Source organism: Cetorhinus maximus, chromosome 21 (genome assembly GCF_964194155.1).
Source record: "Cetorhinus maximus chromosome 21, sCetMax3.hap1.1, whole genome shotgun sequence".
In the NCBI taxonomy this organism is placed as follows: Eukaryota; Metazoa; Chordata; class Chondrichthyes; order Lamniformes; family Cetorhinidae; genus Cetorhinus; species Cetorhinus maximus.
Window position 1 is genome coordinate 71,039,035 of NC_135899.1, and position 24,146 is coordinate 71,063,180.

The following is a 24,146-nucleotide window of genomic DNA, read 5'->3' on the forward strand; positions in this document are numbered from 1 at the left end:
GAATGCTTTATCTTGGTCATATGCTTGAGTCAACATTAAACATTGCTTCCTCATACGGAGGAGTGGAAAAGTTGAGTATGTTGCTCAGGGCTGCACTTGTATTCAATTCATCGGCAGATCAGTGTGCTGGTTGTAGAAATTTGGGAACTGTTTTTCACTGGTCCTGATTTGGGAGAGGAATATGTAATTTGGGAAAACTTATAGGGCAATTAATAATGTGGAAGAAATTAAACAGAAGATGCAGGAATTACTCGGGGCCTGGCAGCGTCTGCGGCTAGAGAAATAGAATTAATATTTTAGGTCTCTGATGGTTGCAACCTGAAACATTAACTCTTTGTTTTTTCTCTTACCACAGATGCTTCCAAACCTGCTGAGTATTTTCTGTTTTTTATTTCAGATTTCCAACACTCAGTTGCAGTGTTTTGCTTTTGTATTTGGAAGAGGTGGTTTGGCAAAACCTGTCTCATTGGTGCTTCTATTAGGGTTAGTATAGGATGAGAGAAATTGAAAACGTGGCAGGTAATTTGTGGATTCTGCATTTTAAGAATGAATCTGAAATGTTCTGTAAACAGCACTTTAGATTTGTTCTCAGATGGTCTGTATAAGAAAGCATTCATATATCGCTGGAACCTTTTGGGTGTGTAATCTGACACAGATTGATAACACAGATAATAATGAGGCCTAGAATTTTGTGAAAGTGGTGAGCATTCCATAGTAGAAGACCCAACTTGGAGATGATCAGGACTAATAGGTTAAAATATTTTGCTGATGGACATTAGCATCGTGTGGTATAAAATGAACGTAACTGTAAGCTTACATTACAGTAGCAATCGCCCTCTGTCCTTCATCTTTCTATCCCCACTGTAATTTCTAGACCATCATGGTAGTCTGATGTATCCGAGGGACCAATTTCAAGTAAATTTGTTTGGCGGTTAAAGGTGGCATGCCTACCAGTGGAAGCAGGAAACTAAATGAACCTTTTGTGGTAAACTCTGTAATCTGATATCTGGGTACGGTTAGGTCCACGGTACTCCAGGACACTTTTAATTTGTCAGCCAGTCTGATTCATTAATGGAACATTGAGGCATTGCCAATTAGGACATGAAACAATAAGAACTAGGGGCTGCAGTAGGCCATTTGACCTTTCCAGCCTGCTCAGCCATTCAATAAAATCATGGCTGATCATCTACCTCAATTCAACCTTCCTGTACTATCCCCATATTTCTGAATTCTCTAAATTCCCAAAAATCTATCAACCTCAGTCTTGAACATATGCAACAACTAAGCATTTACAAGTCTCTTGTGGCACAGAATTCTAAAGGTCCACAATTCTCTGAGAGGTGTAATTTCTCTCCATCTCAGACCTAAATGGCTGACTCTTTATTCTGATACTGTGACCCCAGTGTTCTAGATTCCTCAGCCAAAGGAAACAATTTCTCGGCACCTATCCTGTCAAGCTCCTTGTGAATTTTATGGATTTCAATTAGATTATTTTTTTATTCTTCTAAACTCTAGGGAATATAAACCTAATCTACACAATCTTCAAAGGACAATCCCTTCATCCCAGGGACAAGTCTAGAGAAACTTCGTTGCATTGCCTTTAGGATAAGTATGGCCTTGGGTAGGGAGGTCTTATGGCACAGTGGGAGCATCTCTACATCTGGGCCAGAAGCTCTGGGTTCAAGTTCCACTTCAGGACTTGATGGCCATGGAAGGTGTATTCATAACATGGCCAAACAAGTTGATTACCAGCCTGTAAATCTTTTCAATACACCTGATGGCAGACAAGAAGAGCAGGAGAATTTCCTGGTCAGTCATACTGAAGAAGGCAACGGCAAACTGCTGCAGTGCTTTGCCAAGCATAATCATGGACCAATCCAATGGAAGCCCATGGTCGCCAACACCCCCTTAGGACATGGTACCTGAAGGAGGAGGGGAATGTCCTTGGGTAAGCCAACCAAACTTGCCTACAAGACTCCAGGTGTGACCTCAACCTGTACAGTTGTATTAGATTCTTTACCCTTTTCTCCAATTCCTTTGTAACAAAAGTTAAATATTTGCCTTCCTAGTTGCTTGCTTCACCTGTATGTTAACTTTGTGATTCACGTACAAGGACACCCTCGTCCATCTGCCAACATTTTCTAGTCTCTCACCATTAACAAAAAATCTTGCTTTCTTCTATTTTTCATACCAAAGTGAATAGCTTTACACTTTGCCCCATTATACTCCATATGCTATGTTCTTGCCCCCTCACGCAATCTGTTTATTTATATCTGCAGCCTCTTTGCAACCTCCTTACTGCTTACCTTAGTATCATCAGCAACTTTGATGTGCTACACTCAATCTGCTCATCTATGTCATTAGTATAGATTGTAAATAGCTGAGACCCAAGTACTGATCACTGTGGGGACCCACAATTACAGCCTGCCAACCCTTTCTTTTCACTTACAACCAACATGCTGGATTATTGAGAGCCAAGTGGACAACCAACAGGAAGTAACGCTGGGAAGTTACAAAGTTTTAGCTGATTGAACTCCAGTAGCAATCCTGTGCACACTTGGCTCTGCTAACTTACCCAAGTCCACAGAATTTCAGTGTAAGTGGAATGTGCCCCTATTTGGGGAGGGTGCAGTTCATTTTGGATAAATGAAAACCCCTAAAGGTCAATATAGATTTCCCAGTAACTGAATTTGGAGGTCATCACATTTGAGTTTGAGAGTCTTGTGGCACAGTGGGTATCGTCCCTTGCCTCTGGGTTCGAGTCCCACTCCAGGACTTGATGGCCAAGGAAGGTGCATTCATGACGTGGCAAAAAGATCGACCTGCAAATCCTTCCAACACATGCCAATGGTAGGCGGGAAAGAATGGGGGAGATTCCTGGTCAACTTTTTGATGGAAATAATGTTGAAGCTTCTACCATCACTACCCATAGCTCCAGACTACATGTGCTTGTAAGAGTGCATATTGCCATAGCAACTCTGACTCCCTGAGTGAAATGTAACACACCACCACCACTATGTTCGAGTTTCTGTGTCTTCGCTAAGTTTTGGCTCACTGAAAGAAATCATAAGTTGGATCATCAATATAACAAAAACAAGGAGTAACCTCTGTAGAAACCATGTTGCAATTGAAATAGGTTTAATACATTTGTTCTATGGAAACATTCTAGGATGTAATTAATACATATTTGCATCAGACAAAACATGTCACTTAATCTTTTTCAAATGATTTACTTGACAGATAAGGAAATCAGGAAATTATAGTCTGTTGCAAAAATGTGTTTCACAGCATAAGACTAACATTGCCACCACCCTGTATCTTACGTTTAAAAAGATTTTTTTTTTAAATGCCCTAAAGCTGATACAAAACTATTTTGGTGGAATATTGTAGTTAGAAATGAGATTTTAAAAAGTTTATGAGTGATGCTAGGTGGAAAAAGTCATACTGAGTGGATATATGGATTTGTAACGATGGAAATTATTGAATCCCATTCCACTTCTCATTGTTTATAACACCTATAAAATATTTTCAATTTTAAAAAGGTTTTATTTAGAAGAAGCTAGGAGAAAACATGTCAATTTTCAGTGGTGGTGTTGGATCAGTAGAAATATAAAGGTAAAATTTGCAAATTTGCACTGCTGCTGAGAAGCTTCACATGCAACAGAATGTGTCAGAAATTTAGACTTGCTGTCCAGTGGAAACTATTTTTAAAAATGAATTGAGAAACACTTGGCTGACCTTCATGCCTAAATCTCTGATATATGCTGTTGGCAAACAAAGCTTCAAACTGGAGGACAAATTTGTGAAGTCTATAAAATTTCAAAACACACCCAGTAATGTTCCCAAATGACCATTCTTCAGGTGTGAGCCCAGACAGTAGGCATTGGCAGGTTGTTTGAATGTGAGAAATATAACAGCCAACCTTGATTTTCTTATTCACAGACATTTTTCCATCAGGAGCACTGGGTAGTGATCAGGGATGGAAACTCCATCTGATTTTCCATTCCTTTCCAAGGGACACTGAAGTCATTACAGAACACTATTGTTGGCCTGGCTGATATGACCTAACTCAGCACAGACTGTGGAACCTGGAACCTTCCTGGTCTATATGGCTCTTCCAAAGTTTGCCATGTGCTTCGTGAGGGAAGCTCACTCTTCCTGAATATTTGCTTGTTTAACATCTCTTCAGCTATTTTTAATGCTAGGTTAAAAGTTTCACATGAGCAGGAAAAGCAAACTTGTACACATTCAATACAATGTTTAAATAAAAAAACAGAAAAAATATGAATAATGCATTAGCTATAGCTTTTTGACAAAAGGACCTCCCAATCCAGTGGGTTTTCAACATGTATGGACTCACTTCATGATACGTTAATCCTCTGCTAAAATTCAAGAGATTTTTGTTCTTTTTCTTGGTACACTTCTTGTGAAATTAATTCCAACCTTCTGAAATGACTCTTCACCTCTTGCCTCTGTTGTTTCCAAATAGGAACCATGTTGGTGAACGTTTTCAGAATGTAGTTACTAAATGTGGATACTATATTAGAAAAAAAAATTGAATCAGCTCTATTGTTAATTACTTGCAGTGCAGTTATAGAAGAGACTCCAGAGCAAAACTTGCCACATCTTAATAGTACGTAACAGAGTTCCTCTTAGAAAAAAATAGATTTAATGAAAGGTTGATGTAAACAGCAGTTTACTTATATTAATTACTTCAGCTGTTCAGCTTTTATGCCATTTAGAATTGCATACATTTTAATCTATAACATTATAATTTGAAAGATTGGAGTTTGTGTTTATTTAAAATGCCTGATGCCTGTGTCATTGTTATTTCAAATGAGACGGCATGTTGCATTTTAGGTTAAAGCCAGAGGCAATTATTTAAAAGACTTAGAGTTATTTTATTTCCATTGAGGAAAGCCCTTTTGGGCCACCAAGTCTGATTTAGATAGAGACAACTCTAGCTTTTCAAATGATTTACCGTCAGGGGGGTTGTGCGGGGGCCGGAGCGGGCAACTGCGGACGTGATCGGCGCCCCTGATCGGGTCCGCGCTGCCATTTTACGTGGGCGGGCCAATTAAGGCCCGCCCGGTGTGACACGCACCCGGAAGCCCTTTGTGGGCTGGTGGGGGGGGGGGTTCCCTGAGTCGGGAATGTACTCTTTCGTGCATGCGCGTGAAAGAGTGCAGAAATCTCCCTGAGACACAGAGGTGCCTCCAGGAGATAGGTTTTAAGTTTTAAAAATGTTAATAAAGAAAGAAAAAAATTTAAGACATGTCCCCTCATGTTACCAGACTGATTCCTGGAATGGCGAGACTGACATATGAGGAGAAGTTGAGTCAGTTAGGATTATATTCGCTGGAGTTCAGAAGATTGAGGGGGGATCTCATAGAAACCTATAAAATTCTAACAGGACTAGACAGGGTAGATGCAGGAAGGATGTTCCCGATGGTGGGGGAGTCCAGAACCAGGGGTCACAGCCTGAGGATATGGGGTAGACCATTTAGGACTGAGGTGAGGAGAAATTTCTTCACCCAGAGAGTGGTGAGCCTGTGGAATTCGCTACCACAGAAAGTAGTTGAGGCCAAAACATTATAGGTTTTCAAGAAAGATTTAGATATAGCTTTTGGGACGAAAGGGATCAAAGGATATGGGGAGAAAGTGGGAGAAGGCTATTGAGTTGGATGATCAGCCATGATCATAATGAATGGCAGAGCAGGCTCGAAGGGCTGAATGGCCTACTCCTGCTCCTATTTTCTATGTTTCTATGTGACATTGTCACATGAGATGGGACATGTCAATGAACTTTAATTAAAAAATTTATTTAATTTATAAACCCTTCACGAAACATCATCCCACAAGTGGATGAGCTTCCATGAAAAATGCGAAGGCCGCCTAGGCTCTTCGCCTGCCCGCCAACCTTAAGGTTTGACAGGCAGCTTTCTCAATAGGTTTAATCAGTTAATTAATGGCCTTAACAGGCCTTTGACAGTTCGGCGGGCGCGCAGATGACTTGGCTGCACTCCCACCAAACTGAAAATCTAAATGATGCACAGTGATGTCTGGACACAAGCCTGATGTGACCCCATGTCATTTTACGCCTTGGCGAGCAGGCCCCGCCCCTTCTCACCGAGCCGAAGATTCAGCCCTCAGAATAGTTTACTGATAAACCTGTTGCCACTTAACAATTCTATGACGTGAATCTTCAGGCACTGGCGGCGTCTGTGCATTTAGCCTGCAGTCCAGTGGAACTGCTGTGCTCTGCTGGTGCTACATTTAGAATGAGACAACTGACAATTTTTCTTGAACAGTCCATTCCTTGGACAGGAAGAAAAACAAGTGAAGAGAGAATGAGAAGTGGAGGAGGAGGGACAGAGAAAGAAAAGTGGAAGTAGAGAGAGATAAAGATTAGTGAAGGAAGAGAGAGATTTGAGAGAAAGACTAAAGTCACTGGGAAAGAAAATTGCATGGTGCGTATTTTGATGACTCATCATTGCCTATTTTTTGTTGCCACTCAACATGAATTTCACCCCCGTTATTTTTGCAAAGATCACCGTCAGTGCACTGAGGTAAAAGAGCGTTAGAGTTTTGGACATTTTTGGTGGGGCCTAACCTAATAGGGTTTGAGAACTACTGAATCAGCCAGTCTGGTTCAAATCCATGATTAAGAATGACAGCAGGCTTGAGCAAGAATATTTTTCACTTATTTAGACAATGGTACAGTGCATACGAGTACTCATGCATATTGCCAGGGGGATACTGGTTCATTTCTGCATCCCCATGAATTCTTGATCTTAGCTGCACCACTGCTGAAGTGAAGCAAGGTAATTCCCGAGAAAAAGGGAGAGACAATCATATTGAACTGTCTCCTACTCTGGCTCAAGAGCAATGTAGTTGAAACCTGCGACCAGGTTGTTTGTCCATTGTTTTAGGTATAGAAGGTGCATCACCCAACGAAGCAAATGAAAAGAGAAATAAGAAGATAAAACAGTACAATTCTGCCCAAAAGATACTGTTTAAAATATTGGTTGTAACTGGTGAGTTCTCAGGCAAAAGGACCAAAGAGAATAGAAAGTTCCCATCCAAAATAGCGCTGCTACACAATATATTATGTGCACCAGTCAATAATTATTCATAAAATAAAAACTCGTTCAGAGATAATTTGAACCTGTGAGTAAAATCTCATTTGGAATAATTAACTCAATAACAGTAACATTTCCCAAAGGGAAATAGGGTACTTCTCTTGTGCACAGGTGGTTTCCTCCTTACCTCCCAATATGCTTGGTCGTCATAGCATTTTAAATCAGGGGGCTGCTTCCAAATATTTAACTTCAGAATAAAACCTGCAAACAAAATAAAAGGGAAAGTTATAAAGTAGCATCTTTAAAGGCACAAACTATTTATTAAAAATATATTCAAGTTCCACTCAGGACTTAAGCATCTAAATTGACACTCCAGTGCCATACTGAGGGGATGCTGCATTGTCAGCGGTGCCATAATTTGGATAAGATGTTAAACTGAGGCTCCATCTATCTGCTCTGACACTTGAAATGGATGATATATTATTCCAGGGAGAGCAGAGAGCTGGTTCTTAATGTTCTGGTCAACATCTTAACCAAAATCAACAAAATGCAGAATAACTGACAATCATTACAATTTGTAGGATCTTTTAACGGCTACAAACATTTGCCCGATACACCAACAAGCCACTGCACTTCAAAGCAGGTCACAGAACAAGAGACACCTTGAGACATTTCTGGAAACCATAATTCAATTCTTTCCCCCACCCCCGCCCCTAAATGATATAATCCTGTGAGCACTGAAGTCCCTTCAGTTTTATGTATATCTGCAGCATAGCACCAGTGCATATGGTTTCCTACTTTGGGCTCTTCACAATGCTCATGAACAGGTGAGGCAGGTTGCCATTTTCATTTGCCATTGGTAAACATTAAATGCTTGGTTTTGTTCGAATCTTCATTGCAAGACAGTTGTTCCAGGAAGGCCTTCTATTGCATGCATGAAATAAATTTAATATTCCAAATATAAAATGATGTAATGAGTATACATCATGTGTTTTTCTAGGTCACATGTTGTTTGGGGAAAGGTTAATGCTAAGGAATGGGAGTCTGTTGTTTTGATTCATCTTCAGATGATCCAAAGCCAGATTCTAATTTGAACCCATCAGGAAAATCTAATTTCAATATTAAGAAATACATGTATTTTAAATACTGTTATTAACTACTGATAGTTACTTTCTTTGTTCTCAGGACATAGGGAACATTGTCAAGGCGACATTTATTCCCCATTCAAGGTTGCCCTGACAGAGATAGGACTATTAATGAAGCCATTGTAGATAGGTGGGCTGAGAATGCTTCTCTGAGGAATATATGGAGGGATGTTCTGGGGCTCTGGTGGCAATCACAGCCACCTTATTTTGTGTCAAGTATGACTGTAGCCACTGGAGAGTTCCCCCTTTGCTCTTCATTGACTTGAGCTTCTTAAGGATCCTTGGTGCTATACTTGTCAAATGCTGCCTTAATTGAAGGCAGTTATTCATTCCTCTCTTTTGGAGGCTTGTTTCCGTGTCCCAGTTAAGGTTATAATGAGATTTGTCACCAAGTAGTTCTGGTAGAATCTGAACTAAGCATTACTGAAAGTTATAGATGAATAGGTGCCACTTGTGACAATAATGATAACTTTTACCATTATTTTGCAGATGATTTGGGAGGTTGCTATTCAGGTGCTACATGGGCAAATTAGATTTATCCTGGTTTTTGTGGCTAGGACATACTTGAGCAATCTTCCAAGTAGACACCAGTGTCATGTCTGTACTGGAACAGTTTGATTAGAGGAGCAACTAGCTCTGGTGCACAGTTACAGCCAGGGTGTTGCAGCGCCCATTATTTTTGCAGTATCACAAAAGACTTAGCTACTCCATAATGTCATGTGACTTGAACTAAATCGACTGAACACTGATATCTATGTTGGTGGCAACCTCACCCACTCGGTACTTTTATGTGAAGATGTTGCAAACACTTGCCTTGTCTCTTGCACTCATATGGTTGTGAACAGTGTTGTTATTGATAATCCTCCTCCTGTTTGACTACCTTCCATTTGACCAAATGTGATAAATCCACAAAGCTTTGCTCTGATCCATTGATTGTGGAATTGCTTAGCGCTATGCCTGTGGCCTGTTGTATTACATGTTTCACACGCAGCCAGCCCTGTGCAGTAGCTTCACATGGATTATACCTCATTCTAAGGTATGCCTGGTGCTGCTCCTGGCATGCCCTTCTACACTCTGCATTGAACCAGGGATGCTTTTCTGCCTTGATGTTGGCTGAAAGATATGATTTTGTGAGCATGACTACATTAGGCTGTTGCTTGAATAATCTTTGGGACAGTTCTCCCGACTTGGGCACCAGATGTTGGTAAAGAGAACTTCTCACGGTTGATCGGGCTGAGATTGCTTTAGTCTTAGTCTGATTTTATGGCTGAATCATCACTGATAAATCTGTCCCTTTTTTTTTCATATCATTTTATTCTGTAGTGATTACTGACAACCTGCTAGGTCACTACAGAGGCATTAAGAGTCCATCACCAAGAGTGGAACTAGAAGCCCCTGTAGGCCAGGCTGGGTCAAAACGGCAGACCCCTTTCCCTAAAGGACATTAATGAACCAATTGGGTTTTTATAGCAATCTAGGAGCTTTCATATTTATTCTTCCAAACTTTGATAAATAGTGTTAAAATGAAGTTTTTTTAAAAGAACTTTCATTTTTATTAACAAACCCATTATTACGCTCTTGAAAGAGACACTGGCGCAATGACCTATTTGACCTGTAGATGGAGTGATTGTGCTCCTTTCATAAAGTTGAATACTCAATGTGGTTCAGTTGCTAAATACAATGTCTGAGGTAGTGCTGAATCAGAAAGCTGCAGTGTTCCTTAATTCTCAATCTGGAAAGTTGAAAATCACTGACAGCTCTATAAATAAAAACACTTTATTTTTACAATGTTGTTATGAATATTCAAATAACATTTTCATTCATGCTTCTCTACTTCCAACAAATTTAATGTGCTGTTATAGTTTCTGCTCAATCAAATTAAGGAAGTTTCATTCTGGAATCTATTTGATTTGTTAATCCTATAGTTTTTTTAGGTTAACGCCGCCCAAGGTTCATCATTGTTCTTTCCGAGATCCCTGTACAATTTAAGCATTAGTGGCATCTGTCCTAATTTACAAATGAGTTCCCCACTTTGCCATGATCACTTAATTTATCTCTACCAAAATCCACAAGAATTATAGCTAACTTGCCTCCACTCTTCATTATCCCCAAGTAAAAATAAGCTTTTCTTTCCTGAAACTAAGCGCCACAAGACTAAACCAAGTACCTGAGCTCCACCATCAATGATAGACTTTCTCACCTTGATGGATCATGCGATCTTAACAGCCTCTTCAAAGATGTCACCACTGTCTGTGAGGGCACAACTAGCTTCACAAGGCTGTTGCTATTCTCCTTATTCTAGTCCAGCAGAATATATAACTAAATTTATAATGTGATTCCTTTACTTGCCTATCAGAAACTCACTCTCCTCATCCCCCACAACGTAAATCCAGTCTTTGGCTTGCTTAACCACACCATCCTCCTCCAAAGCCTCACCACCATTGTTAGCTGGGTGGCACTGCACTTGCCTGGTTTCATTCTTATCTTTCCAGTCATAACCAGGAAATCACCTGCAATAGCTTCCCTTCCTGCTTCCTCACCTTTACCTCAGGTGTCCTCCGAGGATCCATCCTGGGCTCCCTCCTATTTCTCATCTACATGCTGCCCCTCTGTTAAGGCAACAGTAAAAACAAATAGATTTAAATAGACCCAAGCAAAGCAACACAATGCCCTGGACAGTGACATTTCATAGTGAGTTTTCTTAGCGTCAGTTCCTGTAGACAGCAATTTAGTGCATAGAGGCTGGAGGCTTTTCACACTTGTGTTAGATCTTAGAATGCCTTCTCCCCTTGCCCATAGTCTCATCTCCTTTATACATGTTTCTCCATTTTTAATGCAAATTCCATTGTTCCAATATATCTTTGCAACTTTACTTTTCTCATAATATAAATCTTTCATAGTGCTAATGTGATCAGTAACGTTTGGGAAAAATAAACACAGTGTTTGGCTTAGCTTCTTCTGGCTAAGTGTAACATCTTACCATCTCTTTGAAATTCAAACTACTCTGTTTTATCTAAAAATGCTAATTTTCCTTATACCTCACATTCTGAAACTTCAGCCACGTTTACTTATTTAGCATTTCAAACCTAGCTTCCTTTTTGATAACTCAAAGCCTCCAGACCAGCTGACTCCAACGTAATTAAATCCCACACACGCACACTATCCAAACCCCACTATTAACCTACCTTTGCAATTAATCACAATAATACTATGAAAATTATTATATTTTCATAACGCCCTCCCTTCCATGTAATCTCCTCCAGCCCTGCAACCTTCCAAACCTGCACTCATCCAGCTCTAGCCTCCTGAGCACCCTGAGATAATAATTGCTCCCCCATTGATTGTCATGCCTTCAGCTGCCTAGGCCCTAAGCTCTGGAATTCCCTGCCTAAGCCTTTTCACAAATTTTTCCTAATTAAGACACTCCCTAAAATCCATCTCTTTGGCCAAACTTTTGGTCATTGACCCTAGTATCTCCTCATGAGGCTCAGTGTCAAACTTTGTTCTTGTTCGTGCTTCGAGGTGAAGGTGACTATGTTCAGCACCTGGGCTCTTTGGTAGGGTTCCAATGAGTACGTAGGTGACTGCTAAGGTCAATTTGTGCCTGGCAGGTTCTGCTGCAGATAGAACACTGCAGATGATTCAGTTCTGGATGAGTTGCAGGCTCAGGATTTCGTCTCCTTGCATTTTCTCTTTAGCTCTGATATTTGCTTGCTTTTAACAGAGGCAGCACCATTTTTTAATGTGGTTGAGCCAGGTGCAGTGATCCTGGGTGAACTTCTCCCAGGACTCGAAGTTGATATCAAAGCTCCCAAGTAAAGCCTTCAGAGTGTCCTTGTAGCGCTTCTGTTGACTGTCATGAGAGCGCACCCCAGACTCTAGCTCTCCATAGAAGATTCACTTTGGTAAGCGAGTGTCAGGCGTTCTGGCTACCTGACCAAGGCAACTCAGTTGCGACTGTCACAATAAGGTGCAGAAGTTTGTTCTGTCAGCCCAGGTGAGCACCTCAGTATCGAGTATTTTGTCCTGCCACCTGATCTTCAGAAGCTTCTGAAGGCAGCTCCATTGAAAGTGGTCGACCTTCTTAGCATGATGTTGGGACACAGCCCAAGTCCGGCAGGTGTAAAGCAGAGTGGGCAGGACTATTGCTCTATAGCCTTTCAGCTTGTAGGCAGAATTATTCCTTCTCATTCCCAGACTGATGTTCGAAGTCTGCTGAAGGCTACCTTTGCTTTGGCAATTCTTGCATGTCATCTATATAGGCAGATGCTGTGAAGCAACTTGGGAGATTTCAGTACCTTAAAGGTACTATGTAAATACAGGTTGTTGTTACCATGAAAGGCAAAGAGCTGCATTCTAAAAATTCTAAGATACTAATTTAATATTATCAGTTGCACAAATCTGTTCACACACAATGACGTAAAATACCTAGAATATCATTAGGTGGGAGAAGACATGATTTTTAAGTTCCTGACATTACTCAGAGCTAGCTAAGGCATTCTCCTGCATACAGATTCTACATCATCACTCCATAAATGACAGCTGTCTCTCACCTGTGATTATTCCTGATAGAATGCTCATTGCCATGGTAACAAGCATAGCTGTTGGCCAGTAGTCAGCGTACATTGTCTTTCTGAAAACAAAAAAATCCACAAAGCTTAGAACTGTGCCAAAAAGAAAACTACAGGTGCATCTTTTACAAGTCTGCAGAGCCAATGGGGAGTCTAACCTGCCAGCAGCAGAAATTGGTCATTCAGGTGAACAATATTAAAATGAACACTGAGAAAATGGTGAGTGACGCATGCCTGTATTTCTGATTTGTACTTCTGGTGGGCTTGTAAAATTACATTTAGAAAACACAGATTGCAGGAGGCATGATAACCTCTCTACAACGTTGTAGCTACTTCTTGGTAAAATACAGAATGTGTTTTGCTTCTTGAACTGATGTGACTGCAGGGCAATAGGATAATTCTCCAATTTTAGTTCTGTATTAAATAGAATCCCTAGAATCCTGCAACACTTCAAAGCCAATCTCTGCCACAAGACGGTTAAATTCTGCAGGATAGGATAGACTCGTAATCTTACAGCTTTAAAGAGGCTATTTGGCTCATTGTGACAGTGATGGCTTTTCAAAAATGCTCTACAATTTAGTCAATTTAGCAAAGAAATGTAGATTCTGTGGAACATTGCCAAGGGAGCTAAATATATTTATGTCTTTAGAAGGTGTAACAGCAGATACTTTTGGATCCAACAACTCTTGAACTTTAAATTTATGATCCCTGATGAGAAGGAGAGGATATAGAGAGCAACAGCAGATGAAGTGCTAATACGGTGATCATCAGCAGCATCATCAGCCGACCACACAATCCATAGCCAGCCAGTCTTCCTGTGGTCAACCACCCACCCTGCAACAACACCTTCAGCAAAGATTACTGCCCTCAAAGACTATTGCAGCTAAATTTAGAAAAGGAATGCTCCATTTATTTTCAGTTCACCCCATAGTAGTGGAGGAGATCTTCCCCACAGCCATCAAACCCCCTATTTTTTTTTAGTATAAAACCAGAAAATGCTGGAAAAACTCAGCAGGTCTGGCAGCATCTGAAGATGAGTCATACGGACTTGAAACATGGGGCAGGACTTTACCGTCGGCGAGCGGGGGGTGGGGGGTGCCCACTCGCCGACGCGGGATGACATCGGGCGGAACTCCCGATGTCACCGTGCGGCATTTAAATTTTCAGGAAGGCGGGGGTGCAGAAAAATCAGTTGCAGGCCCGCAGACCTGTCAATGGCCAACTGAGACCATTGACAGAGCAATTAAAGTAATTAGTGGACCTGCCCGTCCAACCTTAAGGTTGGCGGGTCGGCCAGGAGCCCCGGCGGCAACTAGAGAAAACATGAAACCTCATCCATCAGCGGGATGAGGTTTCATGTCGGGTTTTAAAAATTTTAATAAAGTTATTTTGGAAATTATGAACATGTCCCAACTCCATGTGACATTGTCACAGGAGGGGACAGGTAAGGGAATTATGTTTTCTATTTTTAACATTTTTGAAAGTAGAGCCGATCTCCCTGAGGCTGCACTTTAGCCTCAGGGAGATGAGTGCGCTCTTTCGTAGCCTCAGGGAGATGAGTGCGCTCTTTCGTAGCCTCAGGGAGATGAGTGCGCTCTTTCGTAGCCTCAGGGAGATGAATGCGCTCTTTCGTAGCCTCAGGGAGATGAATGCGCTCTTTCATAGCCTCAGGGAGATGAGTGCGCTCTTTCATAGCCTCAGGGAGATGAATGCGCTCTTTCATAGCCTCAGGGAGATGAGTGCGCTCTTTTGTGCGCATGCGCGAAAGAGCGCACTCTTGATTTTAGGGATTCCACCCCCCCCCACCCCCGGCCTGCACAGGGAGCGCATAGCGCTTCCCTGCGGACATCACGCTGGGCGGGCCTTAATCGGCCCACCCATGTAAAATGGCGCCGCGCCTCCGATCGGGGCACCGATCGGAAGCGCACCCGCCCATCAACTTCCCCCCCCAACGGGTGGGGGGGGGAAATTCTGCCCATTATCTCTGTTTCTCTCTCCACAGATGCTGCCAGACCTGCTGAGTTTTTCCAGCATTCCCTGTTTTAATTTCAGATTTCCAGCATCCGCAGTATTCTGCTTTTATCCCTATTTTTTAGACCGCCCCACCTGTCGGTGCTGCATCGGCCGATATCGGATTGGCAATGGCTGAGCTACTAATTTGTAACTGAAGAACAAATGAAAGACAAAACTATTAAACCAGCAATCAGTAGCGTTGGTTTGGGAATGGAAGAAATACTAGCTCTCGCCAATAAAAATGAGAGAATCACCAGCACCGACTCAAATACAACTTCTTTCTGATTCAATGCAGGGGGGAAATTCTATAGCAGCACTGGTCCCGATGCTCAGGGACGTTTTGGACCTTATACATAGCGAAGCTCCTTTTACTCTGCCGTAACAATGTATCATAACTCAATCCTCAAGGGAGGAACCTCATCCACCATTCTTCTCTATTTTTTATACCAGCAGAGATGAATTTCAGGGCCATAAAGGAAATCCATTTGCACCTTACATTCAAATGTACGTTTAATGATTAGCAAACCTATACTTCCTGCAGCCAAGGCTGTTGCCTTGTACATTGTCAAAGGCAACTGTGCATTGGGAGTGGGTAGATGCTTGCCAACTGGCTTAGCACCTTATTAACTCACTGAACATAGCTTGTTCGGAGTGAGGCGAATTAACATTGCCCTCTCGCCTCCCTGTGAAGCTACAATTTTCTGTGGAGGTAGAAATCCAAAAGTTTCATGATCACATGGGAAGTGGAGTCACTTATGGAGAACAGTGAGACTAATGAAAAATGAAATAGCTCATTAAAAGTACCTTAAACCCTATCACAGCAATTGACATGCTTACTTGCATCAGTCTAAAAGCAACTTTACCACAATCTGTTTAAAGTGAGAGTGCTTAATTCTAACGCAGATGCTAAAAGCAAAAATGTTTAATTTTCAACACGACTTTGCAGGAAAAGAACTGGGAAAAGAAATGGAAGATTTCTCAACTTAAGGGCAAATTGGACTAAAAATAAATTTGGAAAAAATATAAAGTAACACAAATCATACTAATGTAAAAATTATGTGTGAATTAGGAGCTCAAAAATACTGAATGCATTTATACGATAAACTCTTCATTAAAATGCTGGACAAAATAATTTTGTATGAATGCGTTACATGTTTGAATGATTAAATTGCACAGCAAAAGACCTTAGACATTTTCTTTGGGAAAAAGTTTGATAAGATACCTTTGTGAGTCCTCAATCACGGAAGGCATTGAAAGTAGCGTGACATGTGTTATGCCTCCTATGATTCCAGGTAATCCATGGGTATATAAAACACCACAAGTGTCATGCAGGTCTAAATATAATTCCAATGCGTTCTAGAAAAGAAATTAAATTGTTAGGTATTGCCGACACATATAAGCAAACAAGTGAGGAAACCAGGAATATTTTAGAGCACTCTGAGTAAGACAGACACAAATAAAAACTGACAAATGCAAAAATGGATATTTGACAGTGGAAGTATGATTGGTTTGACAGTGAAAACATTTGGAAGAATATATCTTTTAAAAATGTTTTCTCCCCTCCTCCCCTGAATGTGTTGATTCTTGCTGGTACGGAGTTTCACGTATGCCTTCAACCCTCTGGTACATGACCCAACTGCCCAGTCTTCGCATGTAAGCTGGCGAGTATCAGCAGGTTACTCAACTTTGGATGAGCACCAAAGAGCTGAGCATATGCCTACTTTCCACACGTACGCTCACCAGTGCAAGTCACTGGACAGTGATGAGCCGTAGGAACTTTGGCTGCTGATTTTTTTTCTCTCTGTCTTGTTATAGCAGCTCAGTTATGACGAGCCAACCCAGCACAAACCAGAGATCAAGCCTGGGACCTTGCAGTCTGCATGGATGAATGCATTCTTATATTGACATATGCTCACTACAGTTGGCTTGCTGAGCTAGAGAGCTTCTTAAGCAGACTTTCTACAAACTGCTCTGATAACCATCTGTATATAGACAAGCAATTGCTATCCAACCCAGAAAATTAGTTGCATCAGTCTAAAAGATACACTTCTGAATTTATGTGGGGCAGCCGGTCAATATAAGATCAGCCACATTGATGCAATAGGAACGTAGGAACAGATGTAGGCCATTTAGCCTCTTGAGCCTGTTCCATCATCAGTGAGATCATGGCTGACCTGTGACCTAACGCCTTACACCTGCCTTTGCTCCATATCCTTTAATACTTTTGGCTAACAAACATCTATCAATCTCAGTTTTAAAATTAATAATTTATCTGACATCAATTGCCATTTACTTAAAATTCCAAATCCTTTGCTTGAAGAAGTGTTTCCTAATTTCACTTCTGAAAGGTCCAGCTTTCATTTTTTGACCTTGACCCTGTGGCCTTGGGCTCCCCAAACAGCAGAAATAGTTTTCCCAATCTACGCTATTTGTTTCCTTAATATCTTAGAGGCTTCAATCAACTCACCCCTAACCTTCTAAATTCCAAGGAATACAACTCTCATCTGTTTAATCTCTCCTCATAGCTTGACTCTTGCAGTCCAGGTATTATTCTAGTAAACCTACGCTCCACACCCTCCAAGCCCAATATATCCTTTCTAAGGTGTGGTGGCCAGACCTTCTCACATTATTACTGGTGATAGTTGTTGACTCACTTAGAAACCTACAAAAATGATTGGATTCACAGACTAGATTTTACAGGATCTTGTACTGTAGATCATTGACTTCTGCAAACAAATGATCTTACTGCAAGTTTGCAACTGCTCCCGCATTCTTAATTTTCACCTTTGGTGTTTATATTTCAACAGACCATTCCAGGTCTGTTTCCCTTTCATCAAAGGAAAAGAACAGTAAATGAAAATAGATAGAATAAGTAAGGTATGTACATAAACAGGTTTTACTTTTAATGTTTTTTTTTTCCACATTACCTTCATGTATTTCATCCCCAGGGTAGAGATAGCACCAGCACTGAAGCCAATTAACATTGCGATAAAAGCAGAAGGTATCAGAGGAGCAGAAAGCCCAATAGCAACTCCCCCTGCCAGTGTAGCACATCGGATGTGTGACTGTCGGGACATAATTAAAACATTAGTGTAAAACATCAATTATTTTTGAACTGCTATTTTATACACAAAGGTAGAATATTGACCAGTTCCTAAGTTCATTTTTCAAGTTTTCACATGATAGATTTGTACAGAGTATTTGAAACTGTGTTCTAACACAGCAGAGGTTGCCCACTAATCTTTTTTTTTAGGATCACAATCCACAGCAATAAATTGCTCGAGGACCAGTCTCACTCGCCTCACATAAACTAGTGTCATGTGCTTAATTTGAGCTTTTGTACTTTTTTGCCTTTTTCAACTACACTCTCTTTTTCTCTGTCACATCCCAAAAGCTTAAAGGTTCTAAATTCAGGCCCAGTGCCACTCTGAGCTGGAACTTTATTGAGGACCATAGGTGAAGTGGAGGTGCACTGTAAGTATTAATATTCTAACAGATTTCCCTAATATCACAGATTCTGTTTTTAACCAAAAGAGTTAAAAAGGAAGTTCTTTCTGAATGACATAGAAAATTCAATTGTTGATTTTAAGTACAACTCTGTTCCTTCGTTGCCCGGTAAGTTAACTATTGCACGGGTTAGCCCACACAAATGCCCTGGCAAGCCACGGAGGCACACATAAATAGAGCACGCAGAGCAGAGAAAAACCAGAATCTCAAAGAGTGACATGGAGAGAAAACTGGAAACGGAGTCACAATGAAGAGTGAAAGCCAGAAGGAGATGAAAGTGGTAAAAACAAATGCAGGGCCCTAGAAATAAAGCAAAATTTCAAAGAACAAAATGTTCTAGTGAAGAGATTAGAAATTTCAGCTGTACATTGCAGTCCATCTGGTCTGTCTTGTCACAACCTCATCCCAAATCCTGGGTGAAGGGTTATTTATATATTGGGCAGGCAAATGTTTTTTTTATTACCGTATATTTGCATGTAAAAGTTGCGTTTCTAAAGCTAAATTTTGAAGGAAAATGTAGGCGTCGACTTTTATATGAGTAATATTCTCGAAGAGTTGAAATCTGCCCTCTCCCATTGTCTTGTTATTGGCGAGTTGCCAGGTCGGAGACTCTTCCTGCCAATCCCGCCCCCAAAAGTAGCAGAAAAGGAGACAAAAAGTATTTTTATTATCGAATCCATATTTATAAATAAATAAATCATAACTTCCATGGAGACCGACATTAATTTGTGAACACCAAATTCATCAAATTTATCAAATTCATCAAAAACAAAAGCCATATATACAAATTTATACAATTTCATTCAGTTTATTTCATGGCCAGTTGTCTTCACCAACACTGTTTTCTCTCCAACTTTGCTCTCTGTTTGACTGGCTGGCATGTCATAACTCATGGGAGTCTCTTCCATGTTCCCAATACAGGCCAATCTGGATCCATTCTTTTGTCGATCTTCGATTATAAACCGCTGAACTGCGATAATAAGCCTGTCATCAAGTTTTGCTGGGAGACTCTGTGAAATCTTGGTCTTCCGTCGCAGTACAAAAAATTCTTTCCCTTCATAAGCCTGGTACGCCATCCAGGGCTGGCTTTGAAATTGGCAATGTCTAATTTTCTTGTTTGTTTCAGGGCGAAGATTTGGAGAGATCCTCAGGAAACCGAGAGTGCATTCAGGCGATTTTCAGTAACGGATTTTGCAACTTAATTTTCCAACTGCGGCCACATGCCAGGCTTTCCTCTGTTTGCACATTTATTCTTGGGCATCTTCCTAAGCACTGCCGAGAGCTTCCTCCAATCTTTAAAGCTCTCCGTTATCTTGAATTCTCTAGTCGCCGCACAATTATTTGTCTGCTCTGCAATCTCAACAACTTTAAGTTTGAACTGGGCTGTGTATCTGCCGTTCCTCCTTGACACTATGTTGCCATCTTAGAAGGGCGGGATTGGTGGGAACGCAGTGTGCACCAGTGAGGTGGTAGCCTTGACAGCACGTGTTGATCATGAGGAGTAATGAGGAGCTGAACAGTCGTCTTCGGTCGTGTGCTATCCTATGATTTTATCAATGAGTGGGTTTACACCAGGGCATGTTTGACTTCAGCAGTGAGAGGTTGATAAGTACCAAGAGTTTGGGTTTTATGGTCAAAAGTCGGGGGTCGACTTATACACGGGATATATGAAAAATTAATTTTTTTTTGGCCAAAAGTCAGGGGTCGATTTATATACGAGATCGGCCATTACTCAAGTATATATGGTATTTTAAACCTCACCTCATTTTTGGGTAAAAGTTTTCACACACACTTTTTATTCTTTTTATTTGAAGACTCAATTATGTAAAAATTATCAGAAAATTAATGTTAATTGAGAATCTGGTGGAGATCGATTCTGCCCCATTTACCAGCAGCTCTGCTCCAAAACACTCAATTTCCACTCCAAAACAGGCGTGGAAGTTCTCAGCTCAGAAATTTTATTTTTCCTCAACAATTTTCTCTCATCTGCAGACAGCATTGACTCCTTGCTGGCGTACAGTTCCAAAGACACCAGGTGCCCTCTGGTAACTCAACCAACTTGCCATCTTTATGTATGAGTTTCAACACATGAGTGTGAGCAAGCTGTTTAAACACAGGAGGCATCCCACCCATTCTGGATCTTGCCCTCACACAACATCCTGTCTTTCAGTGGGTGATGCCGGATAGCAATCAGCTGCAGGTACTTCAGTCAATAGCCTTGATCCTGATGCAGAGGCACCAGAGCCAATTATAGGACCCTTACTGCTGCCCTGACCAGTAACTCAACACAGAGTGAGAATCAAAGGCATGAACATACATAACCTGTGTGGGTCAACAAACGCTGCTATGGCATTTGGGGAATCTATTTTATTTTCATATAGTTAAAGAGAAAAAAAACACTTTATAAACAAAATTGAGGCACCTGAGAGTATGTGTTACATTAAGAATTTGCCACATGACCCCAACTCTCAATTCGGGAGCAACTGAAACTGATGCAAAACCCAATTTGGTCTTGTAATTTCTTTCAATGTCATTCTTTAAATAAAGCTTAGAAATATAAATGTTATCAGGTTTACAAAAAGAGTAATTTGAGGATTTGAAAGAAAGACAGAACCTGAAGAAGTAAGGGAGGTTAATATTTCATGTGAGATCCTTCCTCAACAGGTGTTGACCAATCTTTATCTTTCAGATGGTTTAGTGTTCACTTTATTCCTGCATTATATGTTTTTTGTTTCAAAGAATTATCTGGAAGACAATTCCCATTGAGTTTTATGTGTCTGTTTAATAAAGATTTATATAAAAATAGCTTGAAAAGCAGAAGCACAGCTTTTCAGATGAAATATTAAGCTGAATTGTTTCCCTGTCCCAGTGAACAACAATGTCCTACTTTGGTCAAACTTAAGCACTTAAACTTAAGGCTTGTGAATAAACAATACTAGTAGGCTGTATCTTGGCACGGTAATAACATACTTGTCTCCAACAAGTACATTATCATACAGTTCACCTTAGTCGCAAGTCTGTTTAACACTAGAATGAATTGCATACTTATCACAAAAGTTTAAAGGAGATCTATTATTTAAGCAGTGTTTTAATGGTATATATATTTCACTTTGAGTGAATAATAAAGCATTGTGATCCCACTCAAGTTCATTGTTTATAACCCAGAATAATAACTTGGCAACAGTAGTACAGTAATTATATGGAGGAAGCAGGGTAGCTGTCACTGCTAGAATTCTGATAAACACAATTAAGTGAAATAGATTAAAAGTATTCTATTACCATGTCTATTTTTCCTTTATTATGGAAGAGACTGGAAATCGCAAACACTGTAACAGTGCAAGCAGCCATGGTATAGTAGGTGTTGAAAACAGCTTTCTCCCTATCCATATCAAGAAGTGCTGCATTGAAACTGGGCCAGAATATCCACAGAAAGATAGTACCTGTGGACAAGAGGAAGAATTTTAGTCAGTAGACTTAGAACTGCAGGACATCTAAGCGCTCATGTTGCATGGAAAAGGCACAACGAACAATGGTAAATACATATTTTAATTTTATCTACTTAAAAAAAGCCTTTAACAACACATTATTGCAAACGGAGCATCATACACTTCTTTATGGATTTCCTGGAAAATGACTGAACCATCCATTCGATTGGCTGTTTCCTTGACTTATAATAATATTGCTGGGCATTTTAAAGAAATTTTACAATATATTTCCTTTTGTAAGTGTTGAAAAAGAATTAGAAACATACATAAGCAAAATCAAACCTGATTGTGGTTAGACGGATAGAACTGGGGCCCTAAAATCTTACCAGTGTGGAGTATTCTTTCTAAACAGTTCCATCAGATGAGACGTGAATCACCTTCAGATGAAATGTTACCCTGAGGTCCCATCTGCCTGTTCCATTGGTTCAAGGGATACGTTAAACATCATTGGCATAATTCAAAGTTTGGAGAATTCTCTGTTGTCATGGCCAGCCTTCTTCCTTCGACCAAGGCTGCCAAAAACACGTTGTTGTTTTTGACATCTTGCTGCATTGAAAATGGCTGCTGTGTTTATCAAATATGGAAATCCACAGGCTGCTATCAATGATTCTACACTCCTTCGCAGGGTGTGCAATTTAAGTCTCCACTGACTGCAACCAATTAGGAATCATTGAACTGGTGAGAAATTCCCCTTTCATGTCATTAGTCACTTTGTTCTTCAAACTAATGCATTGCATGTGAAGGATTTTGAGATACCTCTAACGTTATATAAATGCGAGCTCTTCTTTCTTGCCAAAATATAAAAATTAAGTGTTTAAGCAGTGGGGAAAAAGTTTAATTCCTGATTTAATCTCTTCTTTAGCTTTATTCAACTGTTTTCCAGTTTTCCAAAAAATGTTATTGCCCAGATGAAAACCGAGCTAATTTTGTCCTGGATTTGGCGGTGGTCATGATAGCGCAACTATCAGCGTTCGCCATCATTACTCCTTTGAAACTGAGAACAACTTGTGGAATTCACACAAACACTGTCAAATGTGGAAATCCACAGGCCGCTATCAATGATTCCACACTCCTTCGCAGGGTGTGCAATTTAAGTCTCCACTGACTGCAATCAATTAGGAATCATTGAACTGGTGAGAAATTCTCCTTTCGTGCCATTAGTCATGTTGCACAAGCCCTTGAAAAAGTTGTCTTTTTGAATGAGCTGTAACTCGGGTTTTTAACTGTACCACGTTCATAATTACTTATAAGCAACCTCTCTGGCCTGAAAAACTAATTTTGTATTTGTGGAATGTCAAATTTCTCCACTATGATAAAAATAGTCCACATATATTTAAGATAATATATTTTTTAAAAGTTTATTTATGATGTTTCAACTATTACCTTAATCCCATGTGTATGCCCCAATTTTTATTTCACTCTCTGTAAAATGTTATTAAAAAGGGAAGAATAATCAATGCATTTAATTTCCTGGTTTGCTGTCTGTGAGATATCTGCAATGTGAATGGTTGTTTACCCTGTTTGATGACATAATTATTGTTGGGCTTTTGGAGATCTCTGTGACTTGGCCCTAGAATCAAATTAACATCGGGAAAGGTGAAATCGACTGCACAGAGATCGTTAGATCTTAGTTGGTAGCTTTCCTTGAGGTCGGCGGCAAACATGTTTGCTTTACCGCTGACTGCAAAATTCAGGCCAATATTAAGTTTTCTAGTGTACTAAGTAAAAACTTAACCTGCTGTCTCCTGAATTCATTACACAATGAAACCTTGTTACAGTTTTTATCATCCTCCTTTGTCACTTCTAAGAGTGTTTAGACATCTATTTCAACAGTGGCAGTTTGCCCAGTGTTTGGTATATAAAATATGTTATAATTCAGTTCTCTGGCAGTTTAGAATATGAAACATGTGGTTATAGACATGATTGCTGTATTGTAGTTTACGATGATGGTTCTTCCATGCTACAGGCTTTAGGACATGATCTGATTAGCAATAAACTTTTTTTTCAAAAATGATGCCCAATTCTTTTAAGAATGCAAGCATTAAGTCATCTATAATAAAAATGTTTTATACATACTATTTGATCTCACGTATATTGGGACATAGTATTTGCAGGAAGCAAATACTAAGTGTAGTGATCAGGTGAAAGGGGTTTAGAGGATGGGGAAGAATTGGCCAGGATGTGTAGACATTATTGGATTCCTTTTCTGAAATTCATTCATCTGTCCTTTGATACTTTGACAAAGCTTATAGCAATTTGTAAATAAAGATTGGTTACATTACAAGAGTTTCTCTACAGTACAGAAGCTGAGGGATGCAAGACTAAGATGCTATAGCACTGTCA

The 24,146-nt window shown here is 40.2% G+C and overlaps 1 protein-coding gene across 1 annotated transcript in view; it reads right to left on the bottom strand.

Moving 5' to 3' along the window:
- Positions 1–3,125: 3,125 nt before the first annotated feature.
- The window catches only part of LOC144695978 (ammonium transporter Rh type A-like), a 37,661-nt gene continuing 16,640 nt past the window's right edge, over positions 3,126–24,146 (bottom strand). Inside the window, exons 5-10 of the mRNA XM_078567117.1 lie at positions 21,598–21,758; positions 17,739–17,876; positions 16,034–16,167; positions 12,781–12,860; positions 7,270–7,343; positions 3,126–4,537 (exon numbers count right to left, since the gene is read on the bottom strand). Of these exons, the coding sequence (XP_078423243.1) occupies positions 4,511–4,537; positions 7,270–7,343; positions 12,781–12,860; positions 16,034–16,167; positions 17,739–17,876; positions 21,598–21,758 (614 nt within the window). The 3' untranslated portion in view covers positions 3,126–4,510. The remainder of the gene's footprint in view (positions 4,538–7,269; positions 7,344–12,780; positions 12,861–16,033; positions 16,168–17,738; positions 17,877–21,597; positions 21,759–24,146) is intronic.